Below are 18,433 nucleotides of genomic sequence, written 5' to 3' on the forward strand. Positions count from 1 at the left end.
GAGACCTCATCCACTTCTCCGGATCAATCTGTTTCACCAGTTGAGGAGAAAGACTTAGCTCCCACTGACTTCCCAGACGAAGTCAAGCGTTTGTTGACTCTGTTGAACAAACGTCGTAAAGCCATTGCCTTACCAGGTGAGAAGATGGGTATAACGAACTTATTGTCCCATCGTATTCCACTTGAACCTGGTACTAGACCTATTTACATACCTGCGTACAGAATGCCTCATTCACAAGTTGCTGTCGCAGAGGAACTGATCAATCAAATGCTCAATGATGGAGTTATTGCACATAGCAATTCACCCTGGAATGCGCCCTTGATCCTAGTGCCTAAGAAGGATGGCACTTGGCGCCCGGTGATTGACTTTAGGAAGTTAAACGCGAAAACCATTCCAGATCGTTTCCCACTTCCTGTATTAGGTGACCTTTTACGCAATATCGGAGATAACAAAGTCTTCTCGACCCTGGACTTGTTACAAGGGTTTTGGCAAGTCCCTCTTCACGAGGACAGCCAAGAGTTAACAGCTTTCTCCACTCCCACAGGTCATTATCATTTCCTCCGTATGGCGTTTGGATTACGATCGTCTCCTATCACGTTCTCTAGACTCATGACCAATATCTTTAGAGGTCTGATAGGTAAAGCACTTATGGTGTACTTAGACGACGTAATCGTCATGTCCGAAGACGTGGACACACATCTGAAAAGACTTGATACAGTACTTGGAAAGCTTGAAGAAGCAAATTTAAAGATCAAACTGTCTAAATGTCAATTTTTCAGATCAGAAATTAAGTTTCTTGGTCACGTAGTCACTCCTAGAGGGGTTACGACTGACCAAAATAAAGTAACTGCAGTACTAAATTTTCCAACTCCCAAAACTGCTGATGCCGTAAGATCCTTTGTGGGCTTAGCAGGTTTTTATAGATCTTTCATTGCTAATTTTTCTTCCATAGCTGCTCCTCTAACTGAGTTGCTTAAGAAAGATGCTCCTTTTGGTTGGACCTTCCGTCAAGAAACAGCATTCCAAACTCTAAAAGAAAAGCTAACATCTGCTCCAATTTTGAAATTCCCAGATTTTTCTAAGCCCTTCTATCTGACAACTGATGCTAGTTCAATTGGCATAGGTGCCGTACTAGCTCAGAAGACTGATAGCAAGTACAACGCAGTTGCATTTGCTAGCCGAGTCCTTACGAAGGCTGAACGTAATTATACAGTAACGGAGCAAGAAGCTTTAGCAATAGTATGGTCTTTAAAGCACTTCCGAGACATCATTTACCAGTACCCTGTTCATGTCTTGACAGATCATGCGCCACTGATACCTTTATTCCAGAACAAACAGCCTACTGGAAGGTTAGCCAGATGGACCTTGACTATCCAAGAGTTCAATCCCACTTTTGAACATTTACCTGGCAAGTCAAATGTAGTCGCAGATGCTTTATCGCGACACGTTAGTGTAGTTACTGCAGATCCTCCATTTACTGTCGAGGATGTCAAAACTGCACAAAGAATAGATCCCATGTGGTCTGGTGTGATTCGATTCCTTCTCCAGGAAGATCTCATTCTTACTGTAAAGCCACCAGCACCCATTAGTGACTTTGTAATGAGTCAGGAATTACTGTATCGAACAGCCGAGTTGGGTACTCCAAGCAGAAGAGTTTACCAGTTAGTAATTCCACAGTCACTAGTGAACGTAGCTCTACAGCTAGTTCATGATGCACCAGGTGTTGCACACCCTGGTATGGATCGTTCTGTGAAACAAGCCAGAATGAAATACTTTTGGCCACGTATGGCAACTGACATTTCCGAGTATGTTAAGAAATGTAGTGTCTGTATGCAGCATAAAGGAAATGTCAATGGTCCTAACCCAATCCAAGTGTACCCAACCACTAGCGAACCGTGGGAAAGAGTTGCCCTTGATTTGTTAACTAATTTTAAATGTTCCCTCCAAGGCAACAAACATCTGTGTGTTATGGTAGACCATTTCACCAGATATTGTGAGTTAGTTCCTATTGCAGATAAGACTGCAGAGACAGTAGCTAGAGCGTTTAAAGAACGCATTATCTGCAGGCATACCACCCCAAAGTCCTTAGTAACAGATAATGGAGGTGAATTCTGTAATGAGATTCTTGAAAATTTGTGTACTTTATACAAGATCTCTAAATCCACCATTGTTCCTCATCATCCTGCCAGCAATGGGTTAGCCGAAAGAACAAATAAGAAAGTACTTGATGTTCTGAGAGCCACTATCAACCCCAATAGTGAAACTTGGGATGAAGTTATACCAGATGTCCAGTGTGCCATAAATTCTGCTTACAATGCTTCCATAGGTGATACTCCACATTATGCATTGTATGGTGTAGACAAGCGTTTACCCTATGAGTTGTTATATTCTACTCCGAAACCTAATTACAACCCTGATGATTTCGTAGCAACTCGTACCAGCTTAGCTCAAAGTGTTTTTAGAAGAATCCGTGAAACACTTCATAAATCAACAGCAGAATTTACAAGAGTCGCAAACACTCGAGCAAAGCCATCTAAAATCAAAGTAGGTTCGAGAGTTATGCTGATTAACTTTAACAAAACGTCTGCAATGCCAAAGCTTGATCAAAAGTTTGTCGGACCTTATCGAGTAGTTGAACATATCACTGGAAATAAGTATAAGGTTAGAGAAATTAGTACTGGCAAATACAAAGAATCGCATTTAGATCATATGAAATTAGTATGCGATGTTGAGGATATTGCTACCCAGACTAATGTGACAGATTCTGACAATCCTCCTGATCCTGTACTCTCTACCTCAGATACTCAGTCAGATACTCAACCTGAATGTCGTTACTCCTTGCGTACCCGACAAGTAATGAGAAACCCGCAAGTATCTTTTGTAGATATTCCTTCAGATCTCTCTCAGTCAAGGCATGTGTTAGCCATTGCAGAGGAATTCGATCCTCCCAGAGATGATAACCATTCTGCATATGTAAACCTAACCCTCGCAGAATTGGGTTTAAATGTACATAGTCTGTATAATTAGATGTCCGAGATGAATGAAATTGTCAACTGTGTGTTTATTATTAGCTGATCAGTTTGTCAGAAATTTTCGTGTTCACGTTCCCTCCGTATTCTGAGAATTAACAGTCTAGATTTGAGTGCACCGAATCTGCCTTTCTGTTAAACACTTCTTTGTATATATTTATTCTTCCTCAGAATCCGTAGAGTGCATGAATACAGATCGATCGATCAATTCCATCCATATTGTATAATGATTTGTTCTTATAGTTTGTAATGATTACGTTAACACCCATTACGTCAAAATCATGTTGTACCATCCATTAGTTCTAAGTTATATATGAATTTGTTATTGTATAGAATCAGCCCAGATCCGCCTGCCTGTTCAGCCTATAGTATAGTAGTGTATGTCGGGACGACATACGTAACATGACCGAGCTGTCAGCATAGTTGCTGATCCCTGTATTCCCTGTATTGTGTAGCATAGCGTTAGTATCATCCATGTGCTTTAGACACGAGATCCCTTGTAGGCCTGTGGCTTTGTGTGACGTCACGGGATGCACACGAGGAGGTTCATTCCTCTGTCCCGTCCTCACTCGGCGGCAGACCATTCAGGCGTAGACAGGCTAGGCACTGGGCTCTATTCCTCATCTCAGTCTGACAATACACCTACCATCCTACAAGTGTGTCTACTTTCAACCTGTGATATCTCCATTTAAGAACCCTTACGACCTGATAATCTTCTCCATGACTGCATACTATACACATCAGAGACACTGGTCTGTAGTTTAGTGCCTTGTTTCTGTCTCCTTTCTTAACCCTTAAACGGTCCAAAGAGATCGACGTTCAAATTCGTAGTGCTACTACTTTTTTTTACATATTTTCAAATATAACAAAAAAAAATGTAGATAAAAGTTTTTTTACACATTTTCAAATGTAAAACAAAAAAGAAGATCTACATTTTTTTACATACTTTCAGATGTTGAAAAAACGTATATATACGTTTGGACCATTTAAGGGTTAAAAATGGGGACTACATTTGCCATCTTCCATACTTCAGGTAGTTGCCCAGTTTCAAGGGATGTAGAGAGAGTGTGAGTGAGTGAGAGTGTGAGTGTGTGTGTTTGTGTGTGCAATTGCGTGTGCAATTGCGTGTGCATATGTGTGTGTGTGTGTGTGTGAAGTGATGAAAAAAAGATACCAAAATGGTAGTAAACAGTTTTCACTATAAACAAGGATAGAAGAATGGAAGGGCTTGTAAGAGATGATAGTAAGAGCTAACGCCACATGAAATTTAACAAAATTTATAGATCATACTCCAAAGATCAAACATGATGAGCACAGCTCTGTTCCCATAGATACAAGTATGAGGTAATTTCTTACCTCCAACACTAAACAAAACATGACAGCAGCTATAGCAGCAATATGTGTGAAAGCTGGCTCTAGAAGTACACCCGGAGTAAACGCCAAAATTATCACAATGTGGTACACTTTACGTAACACTGTGGTAGCTAAGACCTTCTTTCTGAAAAAAGTAAACAAAATCTCAGGAAATATTCAGTGTAAGATTACAAATTAAAACATGGTATTAAAATAAACCCTCTTAAAAAATTAAATGAGGCCCATTAAGAAAATTGCAAGACTAATAATAATAAGGTTCAGCAGTTAAATGTTCAAAAGAAAAAGAAAAAGAGGCAGGAGGAGGCTACTGGGGTGTTGTGAGGCTGTCCTTACTGGGGTGTTGTGAGGCTGTCCTTACTGGGGTGTTGTAAGGCTGTCCTTACTGGGGTGTTCTGAGGCTGTCCTTACTGGGGTGTTGTGAGGCTGTCCTTACTGGGGTGTTGTGAGGCTGTCCTTACTGGGGTGTTGTGAGGCTGTCCTTACTGGGGTGCTGTGAGGCTGTCCTTACTGGGGTGTTGTGAGGCTGTCCTTACTGGGGTGTTGTGAGGCTGTCCTTACTGGGGTGTTGTGAGGCTGTCCTTACTGGGGTGTTGTGAGGCTGTCCTTACTGGGGTGTTGTGAGGCTGTCCTTACTGGGGTGTTGTGAGGCTGTCCTTACTGGGGTGTTGTGAGGCTGTCCTTACTGGGGTGTTGTGAGGCTGTCCTTACTGGGGTGTTGTGAGGTTGTCCTTACTGGGGTGTTGTGAGGCTGTCCTTACTGGGGTGTTGTGAGGCTGTCCTTACTGGGGTGTTGTGAGGCTGTCCTTACTGGGGTGTTGTGAGGCTGTCCTTACTGGGGTGTTCTGAGGTGTATACAAGTATGATTTTTGGCTGGTCCTCTGCTATAATATTAACCCTTTGAGGGTCCAGACTCCTAATCTGAGACTTGTCCTCTGGGTCCAAGTACAGTATTTTCAAAAATTTTTCTTATTTTTTTTTCTTATGAAGCGCAGTATAGCCCTTGTGGCTTAACGCTTCTTTTTTATTATAATAATAATTTTCTTATGAAATGGTAGAGAATCTTTTTCTGAAGGTAATAAAACAAAAAGTAGGAAATCTGATGGAAGACTGACAAAATTATATGCTATTGCAAATTGGGATGTACACCAGTGATTTTGCTCACTTTGAATCCTAATTTAGGCCACAGGCACAACACCAGACACAAACATCTCTGTGACATTCCCTGTGTCCGACTAAACCTTTACAAAAATTCAATGTATGTCGAAGGCCCTAAAATCTGGAACACCCTACCTGAAAATTTTAAAACTGCAGACACATTAATCACCTTCAAAACTACCATCAGAAAACATCTTATCTCCCTGATACACCCTGTCAACTAATTATACGAATACCACCTGGTGGTTCACACTTACACTCACTCACCCATTTGACCATAAACAGAAATATCAATCTCAATCTCAAAATAATGAATCTTAACTAGTCATAAGATGGCCTGTGATACTCCAATACTGAAACTATGTACTGTGCCAAAACAAAAGCATTCACATTGCTAAACTCACAAACTAGTATTTAGTCACTTAGCCATAATACCAACTTACCTCATAATTTTGTAATATTTTAAACTTAAGATTTAATCTAAGTCTGCCCGAAATGCCTAGCCATGCTAGGTGTTCTAGTGGTACACTCTGTAATTATTATTTTACTACATGTAAACCACACAATAACCAAATTCTGTAAACTCAGCATTGTAATCCTTATAGAGAATAAACTTTGAATTACATTGTACCAGTTGTCCAAATTATTAGCCATTTTAATAGCATGTCTTCCATTTTATCACTGCACACAAGAAACTACCCAATCAACTATTCCAACTACCAATAAAGTAATTAGAAATTGGTAATTTGGCCAATTTCACACAAATTTGAAAATATTCTAATTTTAAAATACGGTTCAGAATAAACAAAGTGCACATTCCTGGCACTAAATAACATTTCCTATGTTTATTAGTTATGTTTCCAGGATTTACACATGAATTCTATTTTGATTTTTTATTTATTTTTTTTTTATTATCACACTGGCCGATTCCCACCAAGGCAGGGTGGCCCGGAAAAGAAAAACTTTCACCATCATTCACTCCATCACTGTCTTGCCAGAAGGGTGCTTTACACTACAGTTTTTAAACTGCAACATTAACACCCCTCCTTCAGAGTGCAGGCACTGTACTTCCCATCTCCAGGACTCAAGTCCGGCCTGCCGGTTTCCCTGAACCCCTTCATAAATGTTACTTTGCTCACACTCCAACAGCATGTCAAGTATTAAAAACCATTTGTCTCCATTCACTCCTATCAAACACGCTCACGCATGCCTGCTGGAAGTCCAAGCCCCTCGCACACAAAACCTCCTTTACCTCCTCCCTCCAACCTTTCCTAGGCCGACCCCTACCCCACCTTCCTTCCACTACAGACTGATACACTCTTGAAGTCATTCTGTTTTGCTCCATTCTCTCTACATGTCCGAACCACCTCAACAACCCTTCCTCAGCCCTCTGGACAACAGTTTTGGTAATCCCGCACCCCCTCCTAACTTCCAAACTACGAATTCTCTGCATTATATTCACACCACACATTGCCCTCAGACACACTGCCTCCAGCCTTCTCCTCGCTGCAACATTCATCACCCATGCTTCACACCCATATAAGAGCGTTGGTAGAACTATACTCTCATACATTCCCCTCTTTGCCTCCAAGGACAAAGTTCTTTGTCTCCACAGACTCCCAAGTGCACCACTCACCCTTTTCCCCTCATCAATTCTATGATTCACCTCATCCTTCATAGACCCATCCGCTGACACGTCCACTCCCAAATATCTGAATACATTCACCTCCTCCATACTCTCTCCCTCCAATCTGATATCCAATCTTTCATCACCTAATCTTTTTGTTATCCTCATAACCTTACTCTTTCCTGTATTCACTTTTAATTTTCTTCTTTTGCATACCCTACCAAATTCATCCACCAATCTCTGCAACTTCTCTTCAGAATCTCCCAAGAGCACAGTGTCATCAGCAAAGAGCAACTGTGACAACTCCCACTTTAAGTGTGATTCTTTATCTTTTAACTCCACGCCTCTTGCCAAGACCCTTGCATTTACTTCTCTTACAGCCCCATCTGTAAATATATTAAACAACCACGGTGACATCACACATCCTTGTCTAAGGCCTACTTTTACTGGGAAATAATTTCCCTCTTTCCTACATACTCTAACTTGAGCCTCACTATCCTCGTAAAAACTCTTCACTGCTTTCAGTAACCTACCTCCTACACCATACACAGGCAACATCTGCCACACTGCCCCCCTATCCACCCTGTCATACGCCTTTTCCAAATCCATAAATGCCACAAAGACCTCTTTAGCCTTATCTAAATACTGTTCACTTATATGTTTCACTGTAAACACCTGGTCCACACACCCCCTACCTTTCCTAAAGCCTCCTTGTTCATCTGCTATCCTATTCTCCATCTTACTCTTAATTCCTTCAATAATAACTCTACCATACACTTTACCAGGTATACTCAACAGACTTATCCCCCTATAATTTTTGCACTCTCTTTTGTCCCCTTTGCCTTTATATGAAGGAACTATGCATGCTCTCTGCCAATCCCTAGGTACCTTACCCTCTTCCATACATTTATTAAATAATTGCACCAACCACTCCAAAACTATATCCCCACCTGCTTTTAACATTTCTATCTTTATCCCATCAATCCAAGCTACCTTACCCCCTTTGATTTTTTATTCACACAAAATTTTTATTCATACAAAAAAATAGAAGATTTACTGTTATGAAATACGTATTGTAATACAGTGGACCCTCAACCAGCGATGACATCGATTAACGATAAATCTGACTAGCGATACATTTTAACGCAAAAATTTTGCCTCAACTAGCGCTTAAAAACCTGACCAACGCTATTCGTTCCGTTCAAGACGCGTCCACTTTGGCCTGAGCGCGCCCCACTTGTCCCATGGGTGCCAAGCAAGACGTACATTACTCAGGAGGAAAAGGCACTCCCAGGACATAAGCCTATGAAAGACAGGCTTACTCTGTTGATGTGTGCCAATGCTAGTGGTGATTGCAAAGTGAACCCTTTATTGGTGTATCACTCTGAAACTCCCAGAGTGTTCAGGAAAAACAATGTCGTCAAGGCTAATTTGTGTGTGCTGTCTAGGGCAAACAGTAAGGCATGGGTCACTAGGGACTTTTTCTATGACTTTTTACACCATGCATTTGCCCCCAATGTGAAAAATTACCTAATTGAAAAGAAATTAGACCTTAAGTGCCTCCTGGTATTAGACAATGCTCCTGGTCATCCTTCAGACTTGGCAGAGCGACTGTGGCATGCAAAGAGTACGTAACCTTTATTCGGCGCATGTACACACCCTCATTTACAGGCTATCTCCCCCAACCAGCGAACCAGGTTGCTAAGAGTTGATGATGGGGCCCCGTCGTTCAACTAGTGACCAGGTTCTAGCCAATAAGAAGATGGTTTTGGCAATCGCAGAGGTTATGTGGGTACCGCTCTCCTGTCTGCCCTTGTCATTCCCATTCTAGAGCTGGTTGAAGCACGGTCTGCTATCTTGTGGCTTCTATTTCTGCCTTGCTTACCGTGGAGTGCACTATACTTATCACTGTACATAGTGTACATATTGCTGTTGTAAATTGGTGAAGGATAATATAAGTCTAAACTTTTTCTACTGTGTTTATTTTGCTCCCATTACACCCGGGATAACAGGCCATTTGGAATCCTGGGTTGTAATATGGGTAGCCTGTCCGAGAGCTGGAGCTGGACTTAGAGAAACGGTTGAGTTTAGGGTGAAGCTCGTAGCAGGAACATTGTGCAGCTTGCTGTCTGGCATTGCTTTACAAATTTTGTGTGTCAGTTGTTACTAGCCTGTTCGGTGTGGAGAATTTTGCAGTCGGCTTTGCTTGTATGCGTATTCTGCAATCGTATTGTGCATAGCTCAGCGTGTTCTGCAAATTAACGTGTTACGTTGAGGTATTCTGCAATCGTACTGTGCATAGCGAATAACTTATGCCACCTAGACGAGTCAGACGTCTGGTGTCGGCATATACTTTGCATAACCTACCTAAATTGTCCCTACAGCGTTGCTGGCAAATTGCTCGTTCCATTGGCATTAAATACAAACGCACCCTCACAGCTGCGCAACTGCATTCACTGATTGCTGACAAACTTATAGAAGAAGAGATGGCACATCATACTCCTCCCTCTACGGGAGCTAGGGCAAAAACTACTATGTTCTCGCAGGAGGAAGATGATACACCTACGGAGCAAAATGGTCAGTATAGTGCAGCTGGGTTGTCTCAAGGTGAATCAGCGTCGTTGGCACTTGAGCTGGCAAAAATCAATCTTGAGCAAACTAGGGAACAGAGAGCATTCGCAAGGGAAGAATTTGATAGGGAAAGAGAAAGGAGGCAGTTTTCGCATTCTGTAAATGATTTTAGTTTACAAAAAGCAGTACAGTTTGTTCCCCGCTTCAATGAGGCCGAACCAGAGCAATTTTTCGAAAGCTTCGAAAATCAGGCTCGAGCCTTGAGGTGGCCGGAACAGCATTGGGCATCGGTTCATACAGCATTATCGGGTAAGGCACAGGAATTTACATCAGTATTAAATGACGCTGAATTCTCTGATTATCAAGTAGTGAAGACCACAGTGTTGGGAGCATATACATGTATCCCAGCCAAATATCGCAAGCTTTTTAAATTAAGCAGGCGGCAGCTTGGTCAATCCCTAGTGGACTTTGTGAGACAGCAAACCAAAGCTTTTACCAGCTGGTATAAAGCAAGTGGTGTCTCTACCTTTGAGGAGCTGGTGCAGCTTATTCTGATTGATAACCTGCTGGAGTCTGTGGGACCAGAGGTTCGAGTCTTTCTGCAGGATCGTGACTTAACCACTGCATTGGAGGCAGCCAGGTTGGCTGATACCTTCGAAACTAACCGCTCCTTGTCCGAGCGGTCCCGTCTCTCTTTTCAACAGCCTGGCATGAGCAGAGATCATCAACCTTGGAGAATGAAGTGCCAGCCGGAGGAAGAACGTCTACGTCAGCCAACTAAGTCACCTGGTGAGCCACGCTTCTCAACATATGGTCCACCTGCGGAGAGGCAAACTACTCATGGTGCATCTCGACAACAGTATCCAGAGAGACACCAGCCAGAACGACACCATTTGCAACGTCAGCAGGGAGTAAAGGGCAAGCCTGTCGTCTGCTTCCTCTGCAACAAAGTAGGTCACATCTGTCCCAACTGCCCCCATAAACCCCAACCCATTGGGAAAATCTCTAATATCCCTAGTAACATGTCCCCTAGAGAAGTAGAAAAAGGTATGGCCCCTTATTATTGCAAGAGTCTAATTTCCCTTCAGGAAAACTCAGAAACAACTAAAGTAAAGACCTTTAGAGATACTGGAGCATATTGCTCACTTGTAAGAGAGGGAATATTACCCCTTTCAGAGAATACTTCCTTGAATTCCTCTGTTTTATTGGAAGCATTTGGAGGAGCTATATATTCTGTTCCTTTGCATAAAATTTATGTACAGTGCAAATATTACACTGGGTACTTGACTGTAGGTGTCTCAAAAGGATTCCCCATGAAAGATGCCATGTTATTACTGGGTAATAACATTACTACTGTTAGTTCGTGTCCTGAACCTATAATGATTAATTCTTCTCCGGTGTTGGCCATAACTCGGGCAACATCCCAAGGGTTGTCTGGAGAGAATGTTGACCTATCCTTGGACGACTCCGATCTCGGAATAGCCACGTTGTTTTATGAGGCACACCGGCCGGAGCCTCGTAAATCAAGTGAACAGACCCCGATCAAGCCTTCCTATTCCCAGGTTGCAGGATTGCCAGATGTCTCTGTTTCCATGCCCGAGGGACTGTCCTTCCTGGAGGAACAACGAAAGGACCTTTCTTTAAAATTCGCTTTTGAGGCAGCCATGGGTAAATCCTCTTTGGGTCATCCGGTCAAGTATGAAGTTAAAAACGATTATTTGATCTGCACTGAGACTGGTAAGGAGATAGAGGGCCGGCAATTGTTTAACAGGTTAGTGGTTCCAACAAAATATAGACCTCAAATATTAAATATAGCTCATAACACGTCATTAGGAGGTCACTTAGGAATTACAAAAACCTTGTATAGAATCACAAAAGAATTTTATTGGCCAAAATTAAAGAAAGATGTGAAGAATCATATTAGGTGTTGCCGAGAATGTCAGCAAGTTGGGAAACCTGGACATTCCATTAAATCTGCACCTCTCCAACCTATACCTGCTGATGGAGAACCTTTTGCAGATTTAATTATAGATTGTGTAGGTCCACTACCTAGGTCAAAGTCTGGAAATCAATATTTATTTACGATTATGGATAAAGTAACCAGATATCCTGAAACAATTCCCATGCGTAGTATTAATACTAAAGCTATTCTCAAAGCTTTAACAAAATTCATTTCTTGTTTTGGCATTCCTAAAACTATTCAAAGTGATCAAGGTACTAACTTCACTGCCAAAGCATTTAGGGAAGTATTAACTAGGTTAGGGATAATCCACAACTTATCCACTGCCTATCATCCTCAGTCCCAAGGCGCCTTGGAAAGATTCCACCAGACATTAAAAACAATGATGAGAAGTTTTTGCATGCACTTTCCTACAGACTGGGATGAATCACTACCTTTATTGCTGTTCTCAGTACGAGAGACGGTGCAAGAGTCTACAGGGTATAGTCCTTTTGAGCTGATCTTTGGGCACAATGTACGAGGTCCTCTTCGGGTGCTCAAAGAAGGATGGATGGGAGAAGACGTTAGCTCAACACTCTACAATCCGTCTTCAAGGTTGCAGGTGGCACGTCAGTTAGCCAAGGCTAACCTAAAGACAGCTCAAAGCAAGATGAAACAGAGGTATGACAGAAGTGCACAATTCCGCTCCTTCCATCCAGGAGACAAGGTGTTGGTGCAGGAACCTATACCTGGCCACACCTTGAAAGCTAGATTTACGGGACCTATGCAGATTGTAAGTAGATTATCTGATGTAAATTATGTGGTAGCTCCCATTGATAAGACCTCAAAAACTAAAACTTACCACATTAATCAAATAAAGGCCTTTCATACACCAGATAAAGTCCCAGTAATGACTCTGTCCTCTACCTCTGAGGACAACTCTGACTCTTTGCACTCTATCTCTGAAATTAATATTAAACTTTCAAATTCTGTCCTCCTTAAGGATCCTAGCCCTTTAATGGAGGGATTATCTGAAATGCAAGCAACAAATTTAACGGAGCTTCTACAGTCATATCCTAATATTTTTTCGGATGTGCCGAAAAAATGTAAGTTAGGTTATCATGATGTAGATGTGGGAAACTCTAAACCAATTAAACTCTCTCCCTACAGAGCTAATCCTGAAAAGCAAAGGCTACTTCAGCAGGAAGTAGAATTTTTGTTAAAGCATGGTTTAGTGGAGGAGTCATCTAGTCCATGGGCTTCACCGTGCATCCTTGTGAAGAAGGCTGATGGAGGGTTTCGTATGTGTACAGACTACTGTAAGGTGAACGAGGTCACCATTACAGATGCTTACCCTCTTCCTCGTCTGGATGACGTAATTGACTTTGTGGGTAAGGCTACTTTTGTGTCCAAGTTAGATCTCCTTAAAGGCTACTATCAGGTACCTTTGACGGATAAGGCGAAGGAAATCTCTGCCTTCATAATTCCAGGAGGTCATTATCAATACACAGTTACCCCCTTCGGAATGAAAAATTCCCCCTCTTCATTCCAGAAACTTATCCATCAGGCTATTAAAGGACTTGAAGGCACGGCAGCGTACCTAGATGATATTGCTGTGGTGTCTGATACTTGGGATCAACACCTACTTAGACTTAAGGCTCTTTTTGAGACCTTTAAGAGTTCCCATTTAACAGTTAATTTATCTAAATCTTCCTTTGGCCAGGCCACTGTCACTTTTCTAGGCCATGAAGTAGGTAGTGGTAAAGTTGCACCTAAACTTGCTAAAGTTCTTTCTATTAAAGATTATCCAGTTCCTCATGATAGGAAATCTCTTCAACGTTTCCTAGGCATGATAGGATTTTACAGAAGATTCTGTAAGAATTTCTCAGATATTGTAGCCCCTCTTACCTCTCTTACCAGTCACAAAGTTCCCTTTAATTGGACCTCAGACTGTAACACTGCTTTTAATAAAGCAAAAAGATTATTGTGTACTGCACCCATTCTCTTGTCTCCAGACTTCTCCAAACCTTTTTCATTACAGGTTGATGCTTGTGAGTCTGGGGTTGGGGCAGTACTATTACAAATTGGGAACAAGGAGTTGCAGCCTGTAGCATACTTTTCAGCTAAGTTCCAGCCACATCAGAGGGCTTACTCTACCATTGAAAAAGAAGCCCTCGTGCTGGTACTGGCTTTGGAGCATTTCAATGTTTATGTGGGCCAGACATCGCAGGTGGTCACAGTCTACAGCGATCACAATCCTCTAGTATATCTCCAAGCCATGAAGAACCACAACACAAGGCTTATGCGCTGGACGCTAAGGCTGCAGCCCTATAATATTTCAATTAAATATATTGCCGGCAAAGAAAATATGTTGGCAGACTCTTTATCTAGAGTATAATATTTTATTTAGGTTAGGATGTTATTTGTGGTAACCCCTTTTCACGCTCTTTTTTTTTATCCCCTGGTGTGGGGTTTTTTTTTAGTGAGGGGATGCGGGCTACCGTCCGCCTGTATCTTGGACCTATGCTAGCCTGTCTGACTGCTGTCTCACTCTAAGTTTAGGGTTTGGCTTTTGGTCACGAGAAAAGCTGAGCTCTATCTAAGAGTTGGATGGTGGAGAGGAAAGGCGGTCCCATTATTTTGTGCCATGGCGGCACGGTTACCACTGGGAGGTGGCAGCCTAATCCTGAGCCTTCTCGGGGTGGGGGTGTGGCATGCAAGGAGTACATAACCTTTATTCGGTGCATGTACACACCCTCATTTACAGGCTATCTCCCCCAACCAGCGAACCAGGTTGCTAAGAGTTGATGATGGGGCCCCGTCGTTCAACTAGTGACCAGGTTCTAGCCAATAAGAAGATGGTTTTGGCAATTGCAGAGGTTATGTGGGTACCGCTCTCCTGTCTGCCCTTGTCATTCCCATTCTAGAGCTGGTTGAAGCACGGTCTGCTATCTTGTGGCTTCTATTTCTGCCTTGCTTACCGTGGAGTGCACTATACTTATCACTGTACATAGTGTACATATTGCTGTTGTAAACTGGTGAAGGATAATATGTCTAAACTTTTTCTGCTGTGTTTATTTTGCTCCCATTACACCCGGGATAACAGGCCATTTGGAATCCTGGGTTGTAATAGCGACTTTCTAGGGACATGAGCTTCATTAAGGTGAAGTTTTTGCCTCCTAATACCACTCCTCTCCTGCAGCCCATGGACCAGCAGGTCATTTCCAACTTCAAGAAACTGTACACAAAAGCTATGTTTGAAAGGTGCTTTGTAGTGACCTCAGCAACTCAACTGACTCTAAGAGAGTTTTGGAAAGATCACTTTACCATCCTCAATTGTGTAAACATTATAGGTAAGGCTTGGGAGGAAGTGACTAAGAGGACCTTGAACTCTGCTTGGAAAAAACTGTGGCCAGAATGTGTAGACAAAAGGGATTTTGAACGGTTTGAGGCTAACCCTGAGAATCCTATGCCAGTTGAGGAATCAATTGTGGCATTGGGGAAGTCCTTGGGGTTGGAGGTTAGTGGGGAGGATGTGGAAGAGTTGGTGGTGGAGGACAATGAAGAACTAACCACTGATGAGCTGCTAGATCAACTTGAACAGCAAGAGGGCAGACCTGAGGAAACTGCTTCGGAGGAGGGGATAGAGAAATTGAAGAAATTGCCTACTTCTAAGATTAAGGAAATGTGTGCAAAGTGGCTTGAAGTGCAAACCTTTATTGATGAAAATCACCCTGACACAGCTACTGCAAGCCGTGTTGGCAACCTGTACACTGACAACGTTGTGAACCACTTTAGGAAAGTCATAAAGGAACGAGAGGTACAGGTATCTATGGACAGACATGTTGTGCAACAGAAGTCCAGTGACTCTGAAGCTGGTCCTAGTGGCATTAAAAGAACAAGGGAACTAACCACAGAAAAAGACTTGCTACCTCAAGCGCTAATGGAAGGGGATTCCCCTTCTAAACACTAAGAAGATCAATGTTCTCCCCTCCTCCCATCCCATCAATCATCACCAGATCTTCAATAAAGGTAAGTGTCATGTAACTGTGCATGTCTTCTTCAGTTTGTGTGTATTAAAATTAATATTTCACGCGGTAAAAATTTTTTTTTTTCAATACTTTGGGGTGTCTTGCACGGATTAATTTGATTTCCATTATTTCTTATGGGGAAAATTAACTTGACTAACGATTATTTCGATTAACGATGAGCTCTCAGGAACGGATTAATATCGCTGGTTGAGGGTCCACTGTAATTGTATAAATAATATCAGTGTATTTGTGAATGTATATTAGACTCAAGAGTTGACATGTATTGGACGTGTGATGTGATTTGTTAACTCTTGAACATCGGCAAAAAATCGAACATTTTTCCTACTTTCAGCTCAGTTTCAAGCTATTTTCAGTCCTAAAATCATCTCTGTATCTGTAATGCATCTTCTATTCTACCAAATGAGACCAAGAAACTGAATACAACCATAAAAAATACGAAAATACACCACAAAGTCACCGTTTTAAATAAAAAATATGATCGCAGTTTTTTTTTCTCATTATGCACTGCATGCTGTGGGATTTTTTAATATGGTGCACACTTACGACACAGACTCATTCTCTCATATCTAGGCCCAAATTTACCACTCACAGCTTATCTGAGTGAGCTGAGCTCACGCCGTAGAACAACAGCACAGACCCTGGTTTCAAAGCCGTAGAACAATGGCACAGACCCTTAAGTGCTTAATAGCCGTTTTGTGGGAATTGGGTGTTCATACCTAAATGTACAAGCATTATGACAAAAAATTTTAGGAAACAAAACAAAAACACATAAAAGATCACTCTCATTGTAAAGGTAAGTAATTCACGAGTTGTAAGGCTGAATGAGGGTAAATTCTTGGGAGTACAACTGAACAGCAAACTAAAATTCGACACACACATCCAGAATATTTCTAATAAAATTTCCAAAACAATGGGCATTCTCTTGAAAATATGTTATTATGTATACCTGGAGAGGGTTTCGGGGGTCAATGCCCCCGCAGCCCTTTCTGAGACCAGGCCTTGTGGTGAATCAGTCTGATCAACCAGGTTGTTACTCCTGGCCGCACGTAAACCGACATACGAACCACAACCCAGCTGGGCAGGTACTGACTTTAGGTGCCAGTCCAGCATCTTCTCGAAGATAGCCAGGGGCCTATTGGTAATCCCCCTTATGTATGCTGGGAGGCAGTGGAACAGTCTTGGGCCCTTGACACTTACTGTGTTGTCTCTTAGTGTACTTGTGGCACCCCTTCTTTTCATTGGGAAATGTTGCATCTCCTGCTGAGTCTTTTGCTTTTGTAGGGAGTAATTTTCATGTGCAAGTTCGGTACTAATCCATCTAGGATTTTCCAAGTGTATTTTTTTTTTTTCAACAAGTCGGCCGTCTCCCACCGAGGCAGGGTGGCCCAAAAAGAAAGAAAATCCCCAAAAAGAAAATACTTTCATCATCATTCAACACTTTCACCTCACTCACACATAATCACTGTTTTTGCAGAGGTGCTCAGAACACAACAGTTTAGAAGCATATACGTATAAAGATACACAACATATCCCTCCAAACTGCTAATATCCCAAACCCCTCCTTTAGAGTGCAGGCATTGTACTTCCCATTTCCAGGACTCAAGTCCTGCTATATAAAAATAACTGGTTTCCCTGAATCCCTTCACTAAATATTACCCTGCTCACACTCCAACAGATTGTCAGGTCCCACGTGTATATTATCTGTATATTATCATGTATCTTTCTCACCTGCATTCCAGGGAATACAAATTAAGGGATTTCAACCTTTCCCAGTAACTTAGGTGGCTCATCATTACTTATGTGTGCCGTGAAAGTTCTCTGTACATTCTGCAGGTCAGCAATTTCGTCTGCCTTGAAGGGAGCACCCACAAACTGAAAAAAAACAAGAATATTGTCCTAACTAAACCTAATGAAACACCACTGCATCCCTCTGATACAGCTAACAAGATAAACGACTTCTCAACCATAGGATCTAATCTTGCCAGTAAAATCCCACGTACCAACGCCCATGCCGGGGACTACCTAGATGGGAATTTCCCAAATTCCTTCTATCTTGTACCAACTGAGCCCACCGAAGTCACCAACATTATAGTCACTTAAAAATAACTCAGGGAATCTGTCTCATGTCCCACCATTATTGTACAAGCAAGTGGCCCATGTCCTTTCGCATGCTATTTCATTACTTTTTAACAAGTCACTAGAAACTAGCACCTTCCCGAAACTACTCAAGACAGCAAGGGTTGCACCAATACATAAAGGTGGTGGCCCTACAGATGTAAACAACTATAGGCCAATATCAAACTTACCATTGCTATCCAAAATCTTCGAGAAACTCGTGCACAGGAGACTATATTCATTTATAACGGCACAAAAAATACTCAACCCCTGCCAATTTGGATTCAGGAAAAATAAAAGCACTTATGATGCAATTGTAAAAATGCTAGATCTGCTTTACACAGCATTGGAAAATAAGGAATATCCGCTAGGAATTTTTATTGACCTAAGAAAAGCTTTTGACACAGTAGACCACGGCATCCTACTCCACAAACTTGACCATTATGGTATAAGAGGCCATGCGCTTGCATATTTCAAATCCTTCCTTACTAATAGGTATCAGTATGTCACCATTAAAGACACAGCATCATTAACACGGCCACTTGATACTGGAATTCCGCAGGGAAGTGTC

At 42.0% G+C, this 18,433-nt stretch overlaps 1 protein-coding gene across 8 annotated transcripts in view; it reads right to left on the bottom strand.

Annotated features, from left to right (window-relative positions):
* Dolk (Dolichol kinase) overlaps nt 1-18,433 on the bottom strand; it is a 73,697-nt gene that overhangs the window by 19,530 nt on the left and 35,734 nt on the right. For all 8 annotated transcript variants that reach the window (XM_070086025.1, XM_070086020.1, XM_070086027.1 and 5 more), the window contains one exon: nt 4,386-4,527. In XM_070086025.1, coding sequence (XP_069942126.1) covers nt 4,386-4,527 — 142 coding nt within the window. The remainder of the gene's footprint in view (nt 1-4,385; nt 4,528-18,433) is intronic.

This window comes from Cherax quadricarinatus, chromosome 18 (genome assembly GCF_038502225.1).
Source record: "Cherax quadricarinatus isolate ZL_2023a chromosome 18, ASM3850222v1, whole genome shotgun sequence".
NCBI classification, from domain to species: Eukaryota; Metazoa; Arthropoda; class Malacostraca; order Decapoda; family Parastacidae; genus Cherax; species Cherax quadricarinatus.